This window comes from Trichechus manatus, unplaced genomic scaffold (assembly GCF_000243295.1).
Source record: "Trichechus manatus latirostris isolate Lorelei unplaced genomic scaffold, TriManLat1.0 scaffold00024, whole genome shotgun sequence".
Taxonomy (NCBI): Eukaryota; Metazoa; Chordata; class Mammalia; order Sirenia; family Trichechidae; genus Trichechus; species Trichechus manatus.
The window spans coordinates 19,633,688-19,659,059 of NW_004443960.1; the positions used below are offsets into that span (position 1 = coordinate 19,633,688).

Consider the following 25,372-nt stretch of genomic DNA (forward strand, 5'->3'; position numbering starts at 1 on the left):
ATTTAGCATAGAATTTTTATGCTGACCAGAATACAGACATCTCTCTAAGCTTTCCCAGTTTGACATGTTGGTGCCAAAACCTGAAAGCTGTCCTTCATCTACTATGTTGACTAAACAGATGGCTGAAAGCTTAGTGAACTGACTGCTCAGAATGAATTTATTTTGAGGGTAGTTGTCTTAGTTAGGGTTTTGTAGATTAACAGAACCAGTGATAGACAGATAGAGAGATAGACAGACAGACACACAGACTGATTGATTTTGAGGAATTGGCTCAAATGATTGTGGAGGCTGGCAAGTCCAAAATCTGTAGGTCAGGCAACAGGCTGAAAATTCCAGCAGTCTTTTCTATTTACTGTCTTGAAGGAGAATCCTTCTTTCTCAGGAATCCTGTTGTTGCTGTTAATATTTCAGCTGATTGGATGAGGCCTACCCACATTATGAAGGATGATCTACTTAGCCTAAGGTCAAGTGATTTAGCTGTTAATCACTTTTAACCCTTTTGTGACCCAATTATTTTTTCCTTTTAATTTTTTGTTGGTACTATGTGTTTTAAGTAATGGAGGGCATGCTGAATCATTGAGTGTGTATGAATTTATGGTAGATAATATAGTTTTTTTTTTTATGCCTCATTCCACAAATTGTACCCTTGGAGTCCAGAGGTACGTGTGTGTACTCCTTGTGAACACAAATTCTACCCTCAGAGTCCAGAGGTACATATGTATACCAAATAAAAATTTTCAAAATTCATACTATTCCTACCAAAAATTTAATGATTCAGCACCATCTCATACAATACCTAGTAAAAAAAGTAATTTGTGGCACATGCTGTTTTTTTCTGTTTCTAACCATTATATAAGGCCCTGCCTGCTGGCAGCACGTACTGTCAGTGGAACAGTGGCTTCCCAGTGAACCTCAGAAGTACAAAAAGTAAATGATAGCTATATATACTGCTGGTCCTGAAAGGGTTAAAGACCTTCATAACAACATCTAGACTAGCGTTTGACTAAATAACTGGGCACCATAGGCTAGCCAGATTAACACATAAAATTAACCCTCACAGTAGTATAAATAACTGTATTTAATTTGTTCAACATTTACCTTTAGCAAGAACCATACTAAACAGTTTCTCTACATTATCTTCATTAATGCTAGAAACAACCCGTGTAGGTAATTTATTAGTTATCTGTTGCTGTGTAAGAAGTCCCTGGGTTAAGTGCTCGGTTACTAACTGAAAGGCTGGTGGTTCAGATGCACCCAGAGGTGTCTCAGAAGAAAGCCCTGGTGATCTACTTCTGAAAGATCACAGCCATTGAAAACCCTACGGAGTAGTTCTCATGAAATATGGGATCGCCATGAGTCAAAATCTACTTGACAGCAACTGTTTTTGTTTTGTTTTTAATTTCTCTGTAACAGATTACCCCCAAACCTAGCAGATGGAGGAATTTAACCTTCAATATTATAGAAGGAGGACCTTGCTGAACCCATTCTACCACAAAAGCAACAGAAGTACTTTCAAAACAATTTTAAATTCAACCATTTCATAGCTCTGAAAATTAGCCAAAGACATTGAACTTCTGTAAGAACAATAGGGTCTGTGGCATTTTAACTTAGGGCTAGTCCCTGCCCTCTCCCTAGCTCATTGGTACAGCAGCCATGAAAAGCTGGTAGCCTCACAGTTACGGGACAGGACTGAATACTTTTGGAGCTAGGTTAAAACCCCATCCCAATAGCGCCATCAATGTTTTGTCAGAATTAGAAACTCCCTGAAAAATCTCCATTCCCAGAGTATTGTTGCTGTTGCATTTTAATCAGGACTCAGCTCTTTGAAAAAAGCCCAACCCCCAGAGCATTACTAATTTGCTGGTAACATCACAACAGCTAGCTACGGCTGGTTGTGATTTCAGCTGAAGAAAGCAGAAGCCTGGCAAAAAAGAAACATAAAAATAACACATGGAAAATTAGACAACCACAGTGGATTTTGAAAAGTTCAAACATATTCCTGGAGATGTAGAAGGTTGTGCATGTACACAGGGCAGTGTTTGTGGATAGGGATGGCCTAGGAAAAGAGAAGACTCCAGTCAGTCATCTTTGGTTGATCCTGAGACCCTGCCCAAAAAAGCTGAGGCAGACTACCTGATGTCTGAAAATACGCCTTACTGGATCAAGGCATTTAAAAAAACTTTTGACTGACCACTAAATTATACTGACCCAGGGGTGAACCCTAGGAGCCAGGCTTAAAAGTAAAAGCAAGAATTTTTTAAAATCCATCAGAGAAATCAGTGGTTGCACACTGTAGAGAATACAGAATCTACAGAATTAGTCCATGTAAGTCACTAAACAAATGAGCAGCAGTCATTTAAAAAAAAAAAAAAAAGCTAGGGAAGAATCTGATACCAGAGTTGTTAAAGTATACTGCCTTAGATTTCCAGTTTTCAACAACAACAACAAAAAGAGACATGCAAAGAAACATAAAAGTATGGCTCATATACAGGAGAGAAAAAGCAACCAGCAGAAAATGTCCTTGAGGGAGACCAGTTGTTGAACTTAGTAGACAAAAACTTTATATCAACTATCACATGTATGTTCAAAGAACTAAAAGAAATATGTTTAAATAATTAAAGCATGACAAGTACATCTCACCAAATAAAGAATATCTTTAAAGAGAAATAATAAAGTCCCAAATGGAAATTCTGGAATTGAAAAGTTATAATAACTTAAATGAAAAGTTCACTAGAGGGACTTCACAACAAATTTAAATTGGAAGAATTATCAACTAACTTGAAGGTAGGTCCATAGAGATTAGGCTGTAGAATAGAGAAATGAAGAAATTAAAAAACAATGGGAGCTTCTGAGACATGTGGGACAATATCAAGCATACCAACATATGCATAATAGGAGTCCCAGAAGGAGAGGAGAGAAAGAGGCAGAAAAATACTTGAAGAAATAATGGCTTAAAAACTTCCCAAATTTGATGAAAAACATTAATTTATACATCCAAAAGTATAATGAACTCCAAGTAAGAAAAACTCAGATGTCCCACTTAGACATATCATAATGAAACAAAGTCAGAGACAGAAATCTTTAAAGCAGAAAGAGAAAAATGACTTATCATATACAAATGATCCTCAATAAGATTCTCAACTGACTTTTTATCAGAAACCATGGAGCCCAGGCACACTGAGATGATACAAAGTGCTGAAAGAAAAATTGTCAATCAAGAATCCTAATCAAACAAATCTTTTGTTCAAAAATGAAGAAGAAATAAAAACATTTCCAGATAAATAAAAACTGAGAGACTTATTGCCAGCGGATCAGCCATATAAGAAATAGTAAAGGCAGTTCCTTGGGCAGAAATGAAAAGACAGTAGACAGTAACTCATATCTATATGAATAAATAAGAGCACTGGGAAAGATAATTATAGGTAAATATAAAATACAATATAAACATATATTTTAACTATTTTCTTCTCCTAACTGATCTAAGACACCTGAAAAACAATAACTGCAAAATTGTGTTAATGGATTTATAACATATAAAGGTGTAATTTGTACCACAATAATATCACAAAGGAGGAGGGAGGAAGGGAGCTATCTATGTCGGAGCAAGTCTTCTGTATACTATTGGAAGTACACTGGTAGTCATCAGAACTAGATTGTTTTAAGTTAAGATGCATATTGTAATCCCCAGTGAAACCACTGAAAAAATAACTAAAATAAATATAAAGGGAAAAAAAGAAACTTAAATGATACATTATAAAATAAATGCTTAATCTGCTGTACAGCCATGGTAGTCAAAACAGCCTGGTACTGGCACAATGACAGATGCATAGACCAGTGGAACAGAATCGAGAACCCAGACGTAAATCCATCCACCTGTGGTCAGCTGATCTTTGACAAAAGACCGAAGTCCATTAAATGGGGAAAAGACAGAGTTTTTAACAAATGGTGCTGGCAAAACTGGACATCCATCTGTAAAAAAATTAAACAGGACCCATACTTAACAACCACCATACACAAAGAATATCACAAAATGGATCAAAGACCTAAATATGAAACCTAAAATGATAAAGGTTATAGAAGAAAAAATAAGGACAATACTAGGGGCCCTGATACGTGGCATGAATACAATAAAAACCATATCTAACAATACACAAACACCAGAACATAAACTAGATCACTGGGAGCTCCTAAAAATTAAACACGTATGCTCCTCAAAAGACTTCACCAAAAGAATAGAGAGATCCTACAGACTGGGAAAAAAAGTTTGGCTACAACGTATCCAGCAAAAGTCTAATCTCTAAAATCTATAGAATATGTGAACACCTCAGCAACAAGACAGATAATCCAATTTAAAAAGTGGACAAAGGATATGAACAGACACTTCACCAAAGAAGACATTCAGGCAGCTAACAGACACATGAAGAAATGCTTGTGGTCATTAGCCATTAGAGAAATGTAAATCAAAACTACAATGAGATAGCATCTCACCCTGACATTACTGGCACTATTGAAAAAACAGAAAATAACAAATATTGGTGAGTTTGAGGGGAGATCGAACTTACGCACTGCTGATGGAAATGTAAAATGGTACAACCACTATGGAAAACGATGTGACTTGTTAAAAAGCTAGAAATAGAAATATCATATGATCCAGCAATCCCACTCCTAGGAATATATCCTAGAGAAATAAGAGCTGTCACACAAATATACATGCACACCAGTGTTCATTGCAGCATTATTCACAACAGCAAACAGCAAACAGATGGAAACAACCTAAATGACCATCAACAGATGAATGGATAAACAAATTATGACACATACACACAATGGAATACTATGCAATGATAAAAAAATAATCCGCAAAACATCTCACAGCATGGATGAATCTGGAGGGCTTTATGTGAGTTAAGTAAGTCAATCACAAAAGGACAAATACTGTATGAAACCACTATTATAAAAACCCAAGAAAAGGTTTATACACAGAAAAAAACAATCTTTGATGATTACAAGGAAGAAGGAGAATGGGGAGGGAAATCACTAACTAGATAGTAGACAAGCGTTAACTTTGGTAAAGGAAAAAACAATGTAGAGGAAGTCAGCACAGCTTGACCAAGGCAAAGTCATAGAAGCTTCCTAGACACATCCAAACACCTTGAGGAACAGAGTTAGTGGGGCTGAGGACTAAAGACTGTGGTCTCGGGACAGCTAGGTCAATTGGCATAACATAGTTCATAATGAAAATGGTCTACATCCTACTTTGTTGAGTAGCATCTAAGGTCTGAAAGCTTGCAAGCAGATATCTAAGATACATCTATTGGTCCCATCCCAACCAGAGCAAAGGAGAATGAAGAAAACCAAAGGCACAAGGAAAATATTAGTCCAAAGGACTAATGGACCGCATGAGCAGCAGCCTCTACCAGCCTAAGCCTAGAAGAACTAGATGGTACCCAGCTATCACCACCGATTGCTCTGACAGGGATCACGGTAGAGAGTCCCGGACAGAGTGGGAGAAAAATGTAGAACAAAATTCAAATTCACCAAAAAAAGACCAGACTTACTGGTCTGATAGAGACTAGAGGAACCCCCAAGATACGGCCCCCGGACACTCTGCTAACTCAGAGCTGAAGCCACTCCCAAAGTCCACTTTTCAGCCAAAGATTAGACAGGCCTATAAAACAAAAAAATAACACATGTGAGGAACATGCTTCTTAGTTCAGTCGAGTATACTAGACCAAATGGGTAACACCTGCCCAAAACCAAAGATGAGAAGGCAGGAAGGGACAGGAAAACTGGATGAATGGACACAGGGAACCTGGGGTGGAAAGGGAAAAGGGAAGAATGCTGACACAATACGGGGGTTGCAACCAATGTTGTAAAACAACTTGTGTATAAATTTTTGAATGAGAAACTAATTTGCGCTATAAACTTTCACCTGAAGCACAATAAAATTTAAAAAAATAAAAATGCCAGCATATTAAACCCAAGAAAGGAGAAGAAAGAAAATAATAAAGAGAAACAATTAATAAAATTTAATGCAAATATATAAGGAAATTCAATAAATCCAAAAGTTCATTCTCTGAAAGATCAATAATTTATAAACCACAAACCAGATTGATTAAGAAAAATACAAGAAACAGATAAATTACCAATATCAGAAATGAACAAGGAGATATAATACAGTTATTATAGACATTAAAGAGTTGTCAAGAGACAATAATGAAAAACTTTATGCCAATAATTATTGGAATTTGGGTGAAATGGACAAATTCTGAGAAAAACATAATGTACCAAAAGTACTAGAAAAAATGTCAATTATGGAAATTTTATCTGTAATTTAAAACTTTCCTCAAAGAAATGTTCAGGTGCAGATGGCCTCACAAATTATTTGAACCCCTCTAAACTGTTGAGATTTGTTTTACAAATGGTCTGTCTTGGTAACTGTTTCATGTAATTTTGAAAAGAATGTGTGTTCTTCTGTTGTTGGGCGAGTGTTCAATAAATGTCAGTTCGGTCAAGTAAATAAATGCTTAATACAGAAAGTTAGTAATAAGCAGAAGAACAATAAGGATATAATACATATAGAAAATAAATAGCAAAATGGCGGGCATAAATCCTAGCATATGAATAATTATATTACATGTAAATGGATTAAACACTCCAATGAAAAGGCAAAGGTTGTCAGACTGAATTTTCTTTTAAGAATCCAAATTAGAAGAAATGGACAAATTCCTAGGGGAAAAAAGTTACCGAAAGTCACAACAGCATCAAAAAGAATAAAATACTTAGGAATAAATTTAACAAAGGAATTGCAAGACTTGTACACTGAAAATCACAAAATATTTTTGAGAGACATTAAAGAGGTTCTAAAATACCTGCAGAGGCATTTCATGCCATAGATTGGAAAACCCAATATTGTTAAGATGTCAGTTCTCCCCAAATTTATCTATAGATTCGATGTAATCCCTATCAAAATTCCAGTAGTCTTTTTTCAGAAATTGCCATCCTGAAATGTATGTGGAAATACAAATTACCTAAAAGAGCCAAACAGTTTTGAAAAATAACAAATCATGTTTATTTTGATTAGGAAAAGAGCAGGAAATTAATAGTAACTTGTTGTGGTTGTAGATTATATGGTGAGAGTATTGTAGGGATTAGGGATGAGGTAGAAATCTTGAAGAGTAATAAGGTGAAGATTTGAAATACCCTTTGTGGGAAGTTGGAAAAGGAAGAGAGAACAGGGAAAAAAAATTGTCCTTCCCATTTCAGCACATGTAGTAAATGATATATTACATGTTGACTCACACAACTTCTCTCTTTATTCTAGGTAATGTTACAAATTATATATTGAAAAGTAAAGAGTGTCGTAATTTCTGCATGATTGCATTTTCCATTACGATTGAGCAAGACAAAACAGCTGTTACTATTTTGTTCAATAATGAGGCATACCATTCAGCTCCAACATCTCTGGCGGTGTTAGACAACATTCTTTTTATGTCACTTTCTGGCCCCAATGCTTCCATTACAATCACCAACAAGCCTCAACCTTTCCCTCTTTATAATATTAATATAGTGTATGTATGATTTTCCTTTTACTGGAATTGTAATTTATTATATTCCCTAGTTATCTGGCCAGTTACATTTGAAAATAACTACTGAAATCAGCTTTTTCTACTTTTATTTAATCTTCTGTAGGCCTACAAGTGGAATGCAAGTAGCATTAAGCTTGTCTTTTGGCATGGCTGTTCTGGCCAGTAGCTTTTGTCTTCAGACAATGACTGAGAAAATCACTAAGGTAAAGCAAATCCAATTTGTGAGTGGAGTCTATATTCTTACGTACTGGCTCTCTGCTTTGTTGTGGGATCTTATCTGCTACTCCATTCCCTGCTGCTTAATACTGGTGAGTGTTAGCTGAAGTTGCGTGAAGGCTCATTTTCCTTATGTCCCCACAGGAAGTTCGTGTTCAGCTAATTGTATCTTAGGATGAAGTTTGTCAAGAAATTTGAAGCTACTTTGGCTCATGCTAGAGAATATATTATGAAAGTCTAGTTACGGAAATATTCTTCCTCATATTCTTTCAATTGGAGAAAGTATTTTTTCTTATATTTTTCATGTATTTGCTCATCAATATGCCCCGTCCCAAAAACTGCTCTAAATGTGGAAAGGCTATTACTTGTCACCTGTCCATCACTCAGAGCCTTGGTGGTGCGGTGGTTAAGAGGTCGTCTGCTAACCAAAAGGTTGGCAGTTCAAACCCACCAGTAGCTCCTTAGAAACCTTATGGGGCAGTTCTACTCTGTCCTGTAGGGTCGCTATGAATCGGGATCGAGCTGACAGCAACAAGTTTTGTTTTTTTTGTTTTGTTTTGTTTTGTTTTTGTCCCTGTCTACTCACAGTAGCTAAGCCACTGCACACTAATTTGCTGAGCTCTCTGGTGAAAGTGGATAGGAGCACACAGCTTAGACTCAAGACCTGTGTGAGACTTCATGCTAATATTCACCCCTCATTTTCACACCCAGCATCCACAGTGGGTAGGTCTATAAAGCAGAACTAGTTTTGTCTCAGCCACTAAATTTTAGACACTGAGGAAATGGTATAGAGAGTGAACACGTAAGGATGTACAGCATCTTTTAACGTGATAATTTTGCTCATTAACCAACTATGGCAACTTCTTATATCTTGTATGCATGTTGTGTTGTGGGTGACAGAGGTGTGAAAGCTATATAGTTAAGAGTGATTTAAAAAAATGGGTAAAGAAGGTAAATTCCTTGCCCCACCATAGGTACTGGGGACATTAATATGATTAAGACAACGTATCAGCCTTTAAATTGTTCACAGTGGACATGGAGTCGTCATGAGTTGGAGCCAACTCAACGGCAACTAACAAGAACAACATAGGCTTGAAAACAGATCTTTATAAAATACCATGTTAATTGCTGTGAAGGGTGAACTGCTGATATCTAATCAAATTATGCCATGGAACAATAAAATTATTTTTTGGAGAATAAAGGAGAAAATTTTTGGTCAGTTTGTCTCCTACAAACATAAGAAAACTCATGATTATTGCACAGGAGCCCTAAAATTGGTTCTGAGGGAGAACCAAGATACCACGAGCTATTACAGCTGCTCAAGGGGAACCAGAGGCTGGGAGTTGTGGGGAAAGTGTTGGTGGCAGTAGTGTGGGGACATATAATGTATGCCCAAGGTAGAGAAAACAGAGCAGCACTTCGTTCTTATTGAACATACAAGACCATGACTGGGAGTCTCCAGGCCAGTCTCTTCTGCTCATAGCTTATCAATCAACTAGCATGGCAAGGGCAGACCACCATCCCTTGTGAGGCCCACTTCTCACATCTTTCACCACAGGAACTGGGAAAGCTGATCCAGGCACCATCTCTAGCTTTACTATCTCCTCTCCATATAGTGCAGTACTGGAATCAATCAGATGACCCTTGAATCTTTTTAATTTCCATGCCAGTGTTCCATTCTTTCTCTGGTTCTTTAAACTTGGCTAGCAATCCAACTATCATTTCCTGGTTAATAGATAAAAGAAAGCTGTAAATAAGAACATCCATTTTTAATACTTACACCAATATTGCCATTTATGGCTCATGAGAAAAGTTACTTGTTCTGTGTTTTTAATATAATATGCCATTCAAAGAGGAATCCTGGTGGCACAGTGGTTAAAGCACTTGGCTACTAACCAAAAAGGTCGATGGTTCAAACCTACCAGTCTCTGCGGGAGAAGGATGTGGCAGAGAAAGATTACAGCCTTGGAAACCCTATGGGGTAGTTCTGCTCTGTCCCATAGGGTCACTATGAGTTGAAATCAACTCAGCAGCAGTGGGTTTATGCCATTCAAATACCACAATAATTCTCTGAAGTGATTTTAACTGGTTATATTTGCAGGCCAGAAAACTGAGGTCCAGAGAAGGTAAGTTACTTACCCAAGTTCACCCAGCTAGTACATGTCACAACCCTTACTGGGATGACTCCAAAACCCATTGTCATTTTTACGTTCAAAATCAGCCTGGATGATGTACTTTCAACATATCTCTGCTCTCATATTTTCAGAATCTCCTGTTTTAGCATCTTACTCTGACTTTGTTATTGGCTTCTTCATCCTTTTGGTCTTTGGTATCTCTCTCCTCTCTACCCAAGATTCCCCTTAATGATTCTCAGGCTGGGGTTCTCCATATGGCTTCTTGGTTCTGCTTGCTTCTTTGACTTAGCCATCACCTTGTTGTTTTAAATGATAGGCTCCCTACCCCTGCTCTGGTTCTTGTGAAATGCCACCAGCTGGACTTGTTCTTGGACCAAACAAGAGAAGGGGTGATCATTAAGGTTGTGTGTCAACTTGGCTGGGCTATGATTCTCAGTGGTTTGGCAGTTATGGTGTAGTTTGACAGTCGTATGAAAGATATAATCACTTCCATGATGAGATCTGATGTAATGCGATCACCTCCATGATGAGCTCTGCTGTGAGTAGCCAATCAGTTGAAAGGGAGTTTCCTTGGTGGTGTGGCCTGTATCCAATTTAGGAGGACTTTCTGGCAAGGCTCACAGGCAACAGCTCTGAACCTGCAGCTCTGACCTCTGATTCTTGGGACTTGAGCTAGCAGCTTACCTGCTGATCTTGGAATTCATCATCCTCTACAGTCTGTGAGCCAGTGGCCTGCCAGCTTACCTGCCGATCTTGGGATTTGTAGGCCTCTGCATCCTGTGAGCCAGAGGCCTGTTGTTCGACCTGCTTATCTTGGGTTCGCAAGCCCCTGCACCTATGTGAGTCAGGAGAAGCCTCCAGCCTAACCCATGGACTTTGGACTTTGCAGCCTCTACGGCTGTGTGAGCCATTTCCTCGATAAAAATATCTCTCTCTCTCTGTATATACATATATATTGTATATATAGATGCTTCACTGGTTTTGCTTCTCTAGAAAACCCAGCCTAAGACAGTTGGTACCAAGAGTGATTCTAGAGAAACAAAATTGTGAGGATGAGTTTTCTAAATTGATTCTCAAGTCTGGTTAGCCTTAAAGATGTTGATGACTCTGCTTCCAGTAGTAAAGAGGGCACTGCTAATCCATGGCAACATTTGGCAATAGAAATACACAGTATATCACCACCAATAGATCAGGTATTGGCGAAAGGCAAGACACTGGGTGACCACATGTTTTGGTACCTTTCTACATTTTTGTCATAATGAAAAGTATAAGGAAGCTAGTTGGTTGGTCCTCCTTTCACTAGACAAAGTAGTGAAAGAAAGAGATGAGCTCAGGGCTTTAGAGTCAAAGTTCAAGCACTGCATAAATGACTTCAAAGTTTCTACTTGTGCCTTGAAAGAAAGCCTTGTTTCTTGTAGTAACCGAGCTGATATTGCCAAAAACCAAACCCAAAGCCTTACCATAAGAGTGGCTGAATTACAATGCCAACTAATTCCAACCTTGAGTGGTTTCTGAAGTTAAAGTGAGGACACTGATTGGGAAGAAATGAGATCCTACTACTTGGGATGGTGACATATGGACAGATAATCAGGAAGCTGGGAACACTGAACCCCTAAATTCCATTGAATCATTCCTGCCAACAGAACCAGCCCTCTCACTCCCATCTGAAGAGATTATTCCATCATTGTGTGCTAAGCCACCCTCCCCAGTAAAACCATTAGCCTCCCACCCCCATCTGATGAGATTAACCCCACTGTGTCTGAAGAGCCTTTGTCTGAGTTATTGCCTGAGGCGTCACCTGAGGGAGTTGCCTTACAAGACAATGCTGAATGTTCTCAAACACATCCCCACCACACATTTTGGCTTCTTGACCTATAACTAGACTTAAGTCCCATTGAGCCCCAAAAGGTAAAGTACAAGTGTGACCCAGGATGAGATACACTACACTCCAAAAGAACTGCTTGACTTTTCTAATATGTACAAACAGAAACCTGGGGAATATGTGTAGGAATATCTATTAAGCGTGTGGGATAATGGTGCAATGAACATAAAGATAGATCAGTCTGAGTTTATTGATATGGGCCCACTAAGCACAGATACTTCCTTCAGTGTTTTCACTCAAGAGGTTAGGAAAGGATCTAATAGTTTATTTGGTTGGATCGCTGAAGCATGGTTTACACAGTGGCCTGCACTAAATCAAGTTGAAGTAGACCAGACCCGCCTTTGTATACTATAGAAGAAGATATCCAAAGGCTTAGGGAAATTGGCATGCTGGAGTGGATTTATCAGGTTAGACCCACAGACCCCACATGGAGTGCCCAGAGGACACACCTTTTACCACAACAGTGAAGAACAAATTTGTGAAGGGAGCTCCAACATCCTTGAAGACTGCTGTGATTGCTATTTTGTATAAGTCAGATTTGACAGTGGGAACTGCCGTAACTGAATTAAGACACCTGACTACAATGGGGCTGATTGGATACCTTAGTGATAGGAGCCAAGTGGTGGCAATCAATTGACAAAGACAAGGTGGACATGGTTACCATAATGGACAGTGGAGTCAAAGCAGTAATCAGAATAGTCTGACTCCTATGGACTTACGTTGTTGGCTGCTTAGTCATGGTGTCCCTAAGAGTGAAATAGATATGAAATCTACTAAATATTTATTTGAACTGTACAAGCAGAAGAATTCTAGATCATGTGAACAGCAGTCTAACTTGAATTGCCAGAATAGAGAGTCACGACCCCTCAGTCATTTCCAGGTTTGAGTGAGTTTATAGACCCACAACCCCTTGAATGAAGGGAAGGGCTGGTCCCCTTGAGGATGGACCCTCACTACACTGCCAAAAATTTATACGGTTAGTCTTTCTCCCAGCCTTCCCCCAAAGAGATCTATGGCCTTTTACGAGAGTTACTGTTCACTGGGGAAAAGGAAATAATGAAACATTTCAGAGATTAATGGATACTGGCTCTGAACTGACACTAATTCCATGAGATCCAAAACATCACTGTGGCCCACCAGAGTAGGGACATAAGGAAGTCAGTTTATTAACAAAGTCTTAGCTCATGTCCGTCTCAGAGTAGGTCCATGGGTCCCCAGATGCATCCGGTAGTGATTTCCCCCGTTCCTGATTGCATAATTGGAATAGGTATACTCAGCAACTAGTGGAACCCCCACATTGGATCCCTGACAAGTGGATTAAGGGCTATTATTATAGAACTGCCCCTACCTAAGAAAATGGTAAACCAAAAGCAATACCACATCCCTGGAACAATTGTAGAGATTGCTGTCACCATCAAGGACTTAAAGGATGCGGGGGTGGTAATTTCTACCATGTCCCCATTCAACTCGCCTATTTGGCTTGTGCAAAAAACAGGTGGATCTTGGAGAATGACAGTGGATTATCAAAAACTTAACCAGGTGGTGACTCCAACTGCAGCTGCTATTCCAGATGTAGTTTCATTGCCTGAGCAAATTAACACATCTCCTGGTACCTGGTATGCAGCCATTGATCTTGCTAATGGCTTTTTGTCTGTACCTGTTTCAAAGGACCACCAGAAGCAGTTTGCTTTCAGCTGGAAGGTTGGCAATACACCTTGAGTGTCCTACCTCAGGGATATATCAACTCTAGCCCTATGTCATACTTTAGTCCCCAGAGACCTTGATCCTCTTTCCCTTACACAAGATGTCACTGGCCCATTACATTGATCACATTATACTGATTGGACCTAGTAAGGAAGAAGTGTCAGTGACTCTGGACTTATTGGTAAAACATTTGCGTGCTAGAGGGTGGAAAATTAATCTAACAAAAATTCGGGCACCTTCCATCTTACTGAAATTTCTAGGGGTCCAGTGGTGTGGGGTATGTCAAGGTAATCCTTCTAAAGTGAAGGATAGGTTATTGCATCTGGCCTCTCCCACAACTAGGAGACACAACGCCTGGTGGGCCTCTTTGGATTTTGGAGGCAACATATTCTTCATTTGGGTGTACTACTCTGGCCTATTAATCAAGTGACTCAAAAAGCTGCTAGTTTTGAGTGGGACCCAGAACAAGAGAATGCTCTACGAGAGCCACTGTGCCACTTGGGCCATGTGTTCTGGCTTATCCAATGGTGCTTGAAGTGTCAGTGGCAGATAGAGATGCTGTTTGGAGTCTTTGGCAGGCCCCTATTGCTGAATCACAGCACAGAGTCTTAGGATTTTGGAGCAAAGCCCTACCACTCTCTGTAGATAGCTACTCTCCTTTTGAGAAACAGCTTTTGGCTTGTTTCTGGGTCTTAATAGAGACTGAATGCTTAACCATGGGCCACCAAGTCACCATGTGGCCTGAGCTGCCCCTCATGAACTGAGTGTTGTCTGATGCACAGAGCCATAAAGTTGAACATGCACAATAGCACTCTATCGTTAAATGGAAGTGGTATATACGAGATTTGGCCCAAGCAGGACTTGAAGGCACAAGTTGCATGAGGAAGTGGACCAAATGCCCATGGTCTCCACTCCTGTCACATTTACCTTCCATCTCCCAGTCTAGACATATGGCCTCATGGGGAGTTCCTTATAATCAGTTGACTGAGGAAGAGAAAACTCATGTCTGGTTTACAAATGGTTTTGCACGATATGCAGGCACCACTCGAAAGAAGACAGCGGCAGCACTGCAGCCCCTTCCTGGGGCCTCGCTGAAGGACAGTGGTGAAGGAAAATCCTTCTAATGGGCAGAACTTTGAGCAGTTCACCTGGTTGTTCACTTTGCTTGGAAGGATAAATGACCAGATGTGCGATTGTATCCTGACTGATGGACTGTGGCCAGTGGTTTGGCTGGGTGGCCAGGAACTTGGAAGAAACATGATTGGAAAATTGGAGACAAGGATTTATGGAGAAGAGGTATGTGGATAGATCTCTCTGAATGGGCCAAAGAAGTGAAGATATTTGTGTCTCAATTGAACGCTCACTAAAGGGTAACCTCAGCAGAGGAGGATTTTAACAATTAAGTGGATAGGATGATGCATTTTTTGAAAACCAGTCATCCTCTTCCCCCTGCCACTCCCTTCACTGCCCAATGGGCTCATGGACAAAGTGGCCATGATGGCAGGGAGGGAGGTTATGCATGGGCTCAGCAAAATGGACTTCCACTCACCAAGGCCAGTTTGGCTATAGCCATTGCTGAGTGCCCAGTCTACCAGCAGCAGAGACCAACATGAGTCCCCATCATTCCTTGAGTTGATCAGCCAGCACCCTAGTGGCAGGTTGATTACATTGAACCACTTCCATCATGGAAAGGGCAGCATTTTTTTCTTACTGAAATAGGCACTTACTCTGGATACGAATTTGCCTTCCCTGTATACAGTGCTTCTGCCAAAACTGCCACCCGTGGATGTGCAGAATGCCTTATCCACCGTTACGGTATCCCAGAAAACACTGCCTCAGATCAAGGGACTCACTTCACGGCAAATGAAGTGCAGCAATGGGCTCATGCTCATGGAATTCACTGGTCTTACCATGTTGACCATCATCCTGAAGCAGCTGGCTTGATAGGACAATGGAATGGCCTTCTAAAGACACAGTTATGGTGCCAGCTAGGTGACCTTACCTTGCAGGGTTGGGGCAGTGTTCTCCAGGAAGCTGTATATGCTCTAAACCAGCATCCAATTATTGGTGCTCTTTCTCCGATATCCAGGATTCATGAGTCCAGAAATCAAAGGGTGGAAGTGGGAGTGGCACCACTCACTATTACCTCTAGTCACCCACTTGCAACATTTTTGCTTCCTGTTCCTGTGACCCTGTGCTCTGCGAGTCTAGAGGTCTTAGTTCCAAAGGAAAGAATGCTCCCACTTGAAGACACATTACTGATTCAATTTAACTGGAAGTTAATAATGCCACTTGGCCATTTTAGGCTCCTTAGGGAGTTACCATATTGGCTGGTGTGATTGATCTTGATTTCCAAGAGGAAATAGGATTGATATTACATAATGAAGGTAAAGAAGAGTTATGTCTGGAATACAGGAGATCCCTTAGGGCATCTCTTAGTACTACTATGCCTTGTGATTAAAGTCAGTGGAAAACTACAGCAACCCAATTCCGACATGAGTACTAATGGCCCAGACCCTTCAGGAATGAAGGTTTGGGTCACCCCACCAGGGAAAGAATCACAACCAGCTGACGTGCTTGCTGAGGGCAAAGGGAATATGGAATGGGTAGTGGAAGAAGATAGCTCTAAATACCAGTTACAACCATGTGACCAACTGCAGAAATGAGGACTGTACTTGTTATGAGTATTTCTTCCTTGTATGGGTATATCAAATATTTTTGTTTTCTTCATTTGTAAAATACAAGATATAAACAGGTCTAGTGTGTTTTCGGTTGTACACATGTTAGTTTTATGGTGTTAGGTGCAAGTATGACTTTATAATTGTCTTTATTCAGAGATTATCTGTGGTTTAAGGAGATGTGTACAGGTGCCAGGCTTACAGGGATGGACTGTAATCATTAAGGTTGTTTGTCAACTTGGCTGGGCCATGATTCTCAGTGGTTTGGCAGTTATGATATAGTTTGGTAGTCATATAATGATGTAATCACTTCCATGATGAGATCTGATATGATGTGATCACCTCGATGATGGGATCTGCTGTGAGCAGACAGTCAGTTGAAAGGGAGTCTCCTTGGGGGTGTGGCCTGCATCCAATATAGGTGAACTTTCTGGTAAGCTTCGCAAGCTTTTGCTCGCTCTGGATCCTGCAACTGATTCCTGTTCATCTGACCTCTGATTCTTGGGACTTGAGCTAGCAGCTTACCTGCCAGTCTTGGGCCTTGTCAGCCTCCACAGTCTGTGAGCCAGCGACCTGCTAGCTTACCTGCTGATCTTGGGATTTGTTGGCCTCTGCAGCCTGTGAGCCAGAGGCCTGTTGTTTGACCTGCTGATCTGGGGTTCGCCAGTCCCTGTAGCTGCGTGAGTCAGAAGCCTCCAGCCTGACCCACAGACTTGGGACTTTCTAGCCTGTACAACCACGTGAACCATTTCCTTGATATAAATCAATTTTCTCTCTCTTTCTGTCTATGTATGTATGTATAGACGTTTCACTGGTTTCGCTTCTCTAGAGAACCCAGCCTAAAATGGAAGGCAAGATTACATCATTTTGCCTAGCAGCCAGGGTTGCTGTTTCACTCTTTACCTGTCAGACTAACAAGCAGGTGATTTTACTCACTACTCATATATGAGACGAGGATTGAGCTAACTATATTGCTGTTTCCAACCCCTTTCCCAAAAAACTACCTTTCCCACTACTGTTTTAACTGTCACCCCCACTACTGTTTTAACTGCCACCCCAAGAGATTTTTAGTGGAGTTTAGTCAAGTCCTCTCCCTTATCCTCTAAGTAAGTCCATGCATGAAGACTGTGGAAAGTTGAACGAGTAACTTTTCCCATGAGCCATGTTACAGGTGATGCTGAATAGTGAGGCTTTCCCCTCATTCAGCCTATATGCCTGTCTTCATGAGTCCTAAATGATATACCATTCTATAAGACACATATGAAGTTCCACCTTCCAGAATATGTAGAATTAATAATTAATTATAGTGAATTTAAAATTACTGACGTCACCAAGGAGTTAGACAGCTAAGTCAGTATCACTTTGGAAATATGCCTCCTGGCTCAGCATTGTGCAGTTCAGTTCTAGAAAATCTTCAGGGAGCTTCTTCTCTTCAGACAATGTATCATCAGACATAGCTTACTTTACCAGCTTCATCTTTTGCTATTTCTTCCTCATTTATAAACTTATTTTTAGGTAAGGAGTCAGGTAAAGATTCTTCTGTTGTTTTTTTTTTCCCCTAAGTAGCTAACTAATTATTCTAACACCTTTTTTTAACAGCCAGTCTTTTTCACTGATTTGAAATGCTGCCTTTGTTTTGCATTAACTAACAGTATTTTTTATTATTTATTTTGTTGCCGTTGATGTGTCTATAATGTGCCACTACCAATCTGTTTTAAGTATGGTAGTTTTATAATACATTTAATTCTTCTTTATAAATTGGACTACCTCACTTCCTCCATTAATCTTCTGCAGAATTTCCTGGCTATTTTGACATGGTGTTATTTGTTTACATGTAAACTTCAGAATGAGCACTAGAATGTTGCTGTTTTTATTTGCATTAATTTGAGCAAAATTTACAGTTTTACCATGTTGGGTCATACCCTGCCTAACACCAGTGTTTGCCCTTTCATTTATCCAAGTAGAGATTTATTATTATTATTGTTTTGTTTAAGTGAAAGTTTACAATTCAGGTTAGTCTCTCATACAAAAATTTATACATACATTGTTATGTGACCCTAATTGTTCTCCCTATACTGTGACAGCACACTCCTCCTTTCCCCCCATGATTTCCCGTGTCCTTTCAGCCAGCTCCTAATCATGTCTGCCTTCTCATTCTCACCTTTCGACAGAAGCTGCGCATTTAGTCTAATGTATCCCAAGTAGAGATTTGATTTTTAAAAAAATAAGTTCTAATTTGGAGCATCCCTAAGCATTATAAGCCTTGGAACAAAGCAGCTCCTGATTACCCACAATTTCTTTATTACTATATTTATTCATTAAGGATTTTAGTCTCCTTACTAGGAGGAGGAAAACCAATTATAGTTATTATAGCTGTTAGGCTCTTTCACATAAAATTGCTGACTGTCTTCATACACTTCCTTAAAAGACTATTGCTTCAATATAAACGACTTTCAAGAACCTCTAATAGGGGCTATTCTTAGTTTAACCCTGAGTTCCATTTATTAGTGATCCTGTTAAATAATTACATATTGCTCAAAAGTGGCAACTTTGCTGTCTTTGGATAAACTGATTTTTGGAAAATTATTTTTGTTAATAGCTCTAGAGGTCCCCTTCTTCCTAATCTAGCCCATTCTACATTTATGCTTCCCAGCCTTATTCTGAGAGTCCCTAGGTGGTGCAAAGAGTTAAGACAGTTGGCTACTAACTGAAAGCAAAAGGTTGGAAGTTCAAGTCCACCCAGAGGTGCTTCAGAAGGAACGCCTAGAGATTACTAAAAAATCAACCATTGAAAGCCCAATGGAGCATAGTTCTACTCTGACATACATGGGTTTGTCATGAGTTGGAATTGACAGCAGCTGGGTTGCCTGATTCTCAAATGGAATTTTTAAAAAAATTGAAAAAGGAGGCGTCTGAGTTGCTGAGTGGCAGAGTCACAGATTAGAGCCAGAAGACAGAGTCCAAACGTGGGGAGTGGGGGAAAGGGAGGTTATATAATGCCCTAGCAGCCAGAGGGAAAATCTTTAGAGAAATAGTCTACCTTCTAGGTAGTTTTGTTTCCGGGAAAATTCAGAGTTGGGCTTGATGCAGACACAATTGCTTTGACTTTGATCATGGGGAGGAAAAAAAAAGTTCCAAATAGTAAAAACAGAAAAGGGAAGAATAGTTATTCTGTTTATTAGAATGCCCTCTTTTGAGGAAGAGGTCATTCACTTCAGGCCCGTAAACTAAGGCTTTTTTTTCATGGATAAAATCATTTAAGTAGAATAGCTTTATGCTCTAATAAACGCAGTACTTGTTTTCTAAGTGTTCTGGCTTGACTTCTTGTTGCACAGTGTCCTTCACCTTGCTTTTAATGCTGTACTCTGTCTCAGGGAGTGTTCAGATTCCTCCGAGTGGATGCACTTGTCATGGATTACCACTTTCTGGACACAATGATGATATTTATGCTATATGGCTGGTCTGTTGTTCCTCTCATATACCTTGGGAGCTTCGTGTTTTCTAGTAGTACTGTTGCCTACGTCAAGCTCACTCTTTTTAACTACTTGACATCTCTTATCGGTGTCCTCATTCACACTGTACTACTACACTATGGTAAGGGCTTCACACAATTTTTTTCTTTCCCAAGGATAAACAATAAATAAATGAGAATGACAGGGCTTAAGATCAAGAATATTAACTGCTAAGTAGTTAATTTTCGGGAATCCTTGGAAAACTATGATTTCTGAAAATCAGTATATGTTTATTGAGTGGGTATGTGAGAGAAACCGATTGAGGGAAGGAAGGAGGGAGAGAGAAAAAGGGTGAGGGAGAGGGGAAGAGAGAGAAGCTAAACCATCTGAAGGAGAAGGACTCAGTATCAGTCCAGCCTCATTAAAGAAAAATATAAAAAGAGTAAGAGATTATAACAGAAGTGTGCAAGACATTTATCTCCTTTGACAGCTTTTTTTTTTTCTCCCTTGAGACTTGGCCCGAAAAGTGGTCTTAGAATTTTAACATCTTAGCAGCACTTTGTAGCGAGGCAAGCAGACTGGAGAGTGGAAGGTCCTATAATGTTACTCCTCTCTAATTTAATGAAGAAGCATATAATCTTGACCCTCCTAATGATATTTTTTCAGAAGGAAACAACAAAATATACAACTAATACAATTATCATTAAACCAGTCTCCCTTCCTTTCAGGCCTGGTTTCAGCAGGATTCCTAGAGTAGGTTCTCCCATCTTGTTTCTCTGATTATGAAAGTTAAAGAAAGACTGACTCAGTTGGTGATTATCTGATTATCACAGATAGGATTTGTTTGTTTTCTTGTTGTTTGTTCTTACAACATTCCTTTGTTGAATGTCTGTATAAATGTGAGTTTGAACTGTATTAAGCAACTCAGCCCTGCCTAAAGTAGCAAAAATAGGCTTCCAGCTTCATTCTCTGACTTTAGAATCTGGCCTCCCACAAAACTAAACATAATGTATGAACTAAACATAGCTTTTATATTCTTTTGCATGCCTCTCCAAGACGTAGTGTTACGCCATGTGAAGAAGGCATGAGCCCCTGTATAGCAGGCTGAATGACAAAGGGTTATAGTGTTGGTGCTCATTCCCTGAGTTAAAGATATTGTTGTCAGTCTCCTTTATACTACCTATAAATTTTATCAGTGACCTGCCCCCAAAGTTGATGATGTTATCTATTCTGTTGCATATGTATTTTCCTTCTAAAAATTTCCTCTGCTAGTGACTTAGACCTTTGGACTCTTTTGCACTAATATCCACTTATTTCCCCTCAACCTAGGTAGAATTGAAGGTCATTTCTCATAGTAGGCTCAGTGTGTCCTCCCTCCCTGTAGGCAACAGGTCTACAAAGTCTTCAGATTCTTCTACCAGAAAGTACAAGTGGACTAGTAATTTTAACCTTGATTATTGTATTCATTTTTGAGACAATTTATTGTCTGACCATGTTGTGTTATCTTGCTCTAGAGGAATGAGCTTTGCCTACCACCTGGGGTATGCTAAAGTAGCAACTTTGATTCTATTTTATCTTAAACCCAGATACAGTGGGTTTTCTGAATGCCAAATTCCCATAATGAAGACTCTTACCCTGGAGTGTAGTTTTATGGTCGTCTAAATCTGTTAATTTTCCTGCTGGATTATAATATGATTTGTCTGCAGGAGATACCAAGTTTAAAAAATTAATTTCTTCCTTGTGATTGAAAACAATCTGAATACCGTTCTGTCCCTGTTGCTTACTGTGGAAATAGTTCCCACTTTATCTCTAATTGTTAAGTTCTACCATCTGGCTTCTACTTTCTGGGATTCCATCATTCCCACGGATTTCAGGGAACCAAATTCCACTGCAACATCCCCTACAATCATTTTCATCCTACAGAAGACAGTCAACACAGAGCCCTTCAAAAATGTATTTGTTATTTTTACTTTTTATTGAAGCATAATGGGCATAAAGTGAAGAGACCATAAATGTACAGTGTAATAAATTTTCACAAACTGAAAATACTAGTGTAACCTTCCTCTCTCCATCGAGGGATCCCATTACCCTAGCCCAAAGAGAAGCCAGAGAGTAAAGAAATCCCCTGAGATGGAAAAAAGTCCCTTAATTTAGTCAATACAGATAAGCCTGCCAGGGCAGAGCATAAAGGAGGAGGGTGAAGGGTGGACCTGAAGGGGAACATAGAAAAAATACGGCACAGAAGCAGTTAGACTTGGCACTTAGAAATTCTGTGGAGACTTCCATGTCCAGAAGCATGGTAGATTGAATATGGTGGATTGCCCTCCCCCTAAAAACAACAAAATATGTTATATAAAATATTTTTTTAACTTTTTAAATGCCTTATTGAACTAGCAAAAAGTTTCAGAAGACAGAGGCTAACAAAGTGAAGTAAGATTCTTGGTGACCATGATCATCCATTTTGTAGGCTACATGGGGCACCAAACCAAAAAAAACCCATTGCTATTGAGTCTGACTCATAGTGACACTATAGGACAGAGCAGAACTGCCCCATAGGGTTTCCAAAGAGCAGCTGGTAGATTCAAACTGCCTACCTTTTCATTGGCAGCCAAGCTCTTAACCACTGTGCCACCAGGGCTCCTTCATGGGGCACAGATGAGTGCAAAAAACCCTAGGGCCAAGCAGAGATAGGGATTCTAATAGCAGACCTCCATACAAAGAGAGAACTACAAAAGGCTTTACTCTCAGTATGAGGGTGAAAGAAAAACCCATGTCATAGAAGAGCATAGCAAGGAAACTTGAAAGTCTCAAATTTAGTCCTGGATCAAGGGAGAATAATACCATCCTCTGAAAATTTCTACCCACATGCCAATCCTCTTGGGGATTTATATCCTTTTTGTGGTATATTTACACAATATATATGTGCACGTAGATATATTAAGAGACCTGTGTAGATCGAGAAACTCAAGATGGGAATTTAAAGGAGTCCGTAATTGGTAGTGCAAATATCTCCTGGAGGAAACCCTAGTAGAAATTTCTAAGGAACGTGAGCTCTAGTCTAAAACCACAGAATACATAAAGTAAGGCACTGTATAAGTAAGTCCAGCTTAAAAAACTATAGAATAATACTTACAAATCCTTCAGATATCAGTGTGTGTAGAGAAGAATATAAAATAAGTGCATTTAATGTGTTTTTAAAATAACAGGCTTGAAATATGAATAAAGAAAAATTTTTAAAAGCAGATAAAAAAAAGCAAATGAAAGTTTCAGAAATCAAACATATGTGAAATTAACTCAACGGAGAAATTTAAGAAAAGAGAGAATTAGTAATCCAGAAGATAATCTGAATAGCATAACCAAAATATAGCCTAGGAAATAAATATATAGAAAATATGAAAGAGAAGTTAAAGGACATGAAAAATATAATGACAAGGTCTAACATATAAACAATTCAAGTCCCAGAAGGTGATAATAAACAAAAGGAAAGAATGGCTACATTTTTTCAGAATTTATTGAAAGCTACAAATCTGTGGATTTAGGAAGTTCAATGAATCTTAGGATAAATGTAAAAGAATCCACACATAGATATTTTAGTGGAAATGCAGACCACCAAAAGTAAAGAGAAAGCTTAAAACAGCCAAAGAAAAAAGACAGGTTACCTATAAAGGAATGACAAATGAATTGAGAACTCACTTCTCAACGGTATCAGTGGAAGCCAGAATACAGTGAAATAAAATTGCTTTGGGGTTATTTTAGCCAGTGTTGGTTTTGAATGATTGATATTCATGCCATGATAGTTAAATATTTTTAGTATCACTCTTACCGGTAAGACAAAGCTTTTTCAATTTTTCTCCTTTCCCTTCCATAGGGAGCTATTTCACTTCTTGTCATCTCAGCCATCATTTTAGTCCTTGCCCAGAAAGCTCTTCCTTCTGTCTTCTGAGATGAGAAGATATATATACTCCACAAAGAGAGGTCAAAAGACCTTAGCCTACACCCTACCAAGTCCTTGTCAGTTTTTGTATTTTTTATATGGCCAACTGACTTCCAGAGTCCTTCCTTCTGGCTACTAGCTTTTATTCCTCTAAACTAAGATATGGCCTACTCAGGGTCAGCATTGCCATGGCTTTAGCACTTGATTCGTCTCTTGGAAACCTCTTATCCGATATTATCCTTGAATGGCCACCTCTCTTACCTCAAAGTGTCTTATAAAAACCTTTCTTGCTTAAACCTAGCCTTTTTTTTTACACTGCGGGTAATCTGAATTGTCTCGGTGTAGAGTTGCATTGCAAACTATCATTTTTTGGAGAAACTTCAGTTACCTTGCTTCTCTGAAGATGGATCTCCTCTAAAAGCTGATTTTTCTATATTCCGTCTCACTGTTGAATCCTAGGCCACATGTCCTATCATAATTTTACTCTTGTACAAGCAAGATTAGAAGTGTGAAAAATGTTTGGTACTGGTTTCCTGTTCCTATCAGGTTACAAGAAGACAAGATCCTAGGGAAACACTGTTACCAAAGTCTTTTAAACTCTCTAATTGGCAAATCCATGCTACAAGCTGTCAAAGGTGAACAAATTTAGTGACTAATTACTAGTGTTTTTCAAGAATCATTGCTGGATTGGTAATTCTTTCAGAATGGTTTCATCATCTTGGGAGGTTTGTTGTTCTGGGGAGGTTCACTGTTTTCTTCTAGTTGAAACTAATCTATTGTCTTTTTCATCACAGCACGTGACCTGCCTATCTCCACCAAAACCACCATATTTAATTTCTTAATGATGTTTCCTAGTTACAACTTTGCCATATGTATCAGTAAATTCTTTGATAACTATGAGGTGAAAAAACAATGTTCCAGGAAATTCCAAGTTGGCTTCCTGGACTGCAAGAAAGCACGTGAGTATCTGGGGCTCTCCAAGTTTCTAGAAACAACCTATTCCTTTACAGACACCCACATTTAAGCTCAGATGTTGGAAGATAAAAGGAATCTCTCCTTCCTCTGTTGGAGATGGTTAGGCTTTCTGTTTTGAGTGTTTTTCAGTACCAGCATTATTTTGCCAGACTAGGGAAAAATAAGGAGCCCTGACGGCACAGTGGTTAAACGCTCATCTGCTAACCAAAAGTTTATCGGTTTTAACCAGCCAGCCACTCTGTGGGAGAAAGATGTGGCAGTCTGCTTCTGTAAAAATTACAGCCTTGGAATCCCTATGGGGCAGTTCTACTCTGTCATATAGGATCACTATGAGTCAGAACCAACTTTACTGAAATGGGTTTGATTTTTTTTTTTTTTTGAGGGGGGTCAGTTAGGGGAAAAATGAAGCCTCGGAATAAAATAAGAGTTACTACTTGTTAGTCATCTACTATGTGCAGTAGCTTTACATACATTATTTTGAACCAACTGAAGAGTAAGTAAATTCCCAGGGTTCACTGAGCTTATAAGTGTCCCACAGATAAAGCCCTGCTGAAGATGAAATCACAACCAGATCACAATCAGGGTTTTAGATTAACATTCTATTAAGTGTTCTATATTTTAGACTGATTCCCTACTTAAGGTTGATTCTGAAAATTTAGAAATAACAAACATATTTACTCTGTGTGTGTGTGTGTGTGTGTGTGTGTGTGTTTAATTCTGTGTGGAACCAAATGACTTTGGTGGACCCACAGAAAAAGAAATATAATTGTATTTCACTACATCAGTACAGGCTGAAATATAATTATT

At 39.2% G+C, this 25,372-nt stretch overlaps 1 protein-coding gene across 1 annotated transcript in view; it reads left to right on the forward strand.

Moving 5' to 3' along the window:
* LOC101344529 (ATP-binding cassette sub-family A member 3-like) overlaps window positions 1-25,372 on the forward strand; it is a 233,463-nt gene that overhangs the window by 159,323 nt on the left and 48,768 nt on the right. The window contains exons 19-22 of the mRNA XM_004373452.2: window positions 7,325-7,571; window positions 7,693-7,897; window positions 19,579-19,798; window positions 24,385-24,549. Coding sequence (XP_004373509.1) covers window positions 7,325-7,571; window positions 7,693-7,897; window positions 19,579-19,798; window positions 24,385-24,549 — 837 coding nt within the window. The remainder of the gene's footprint in view (window positions 1-7,324; window positions 7,572-7,692; window positions 7,898-19,578; window positions 19,799-24,384; window positions 24,550-25,372) is intronic.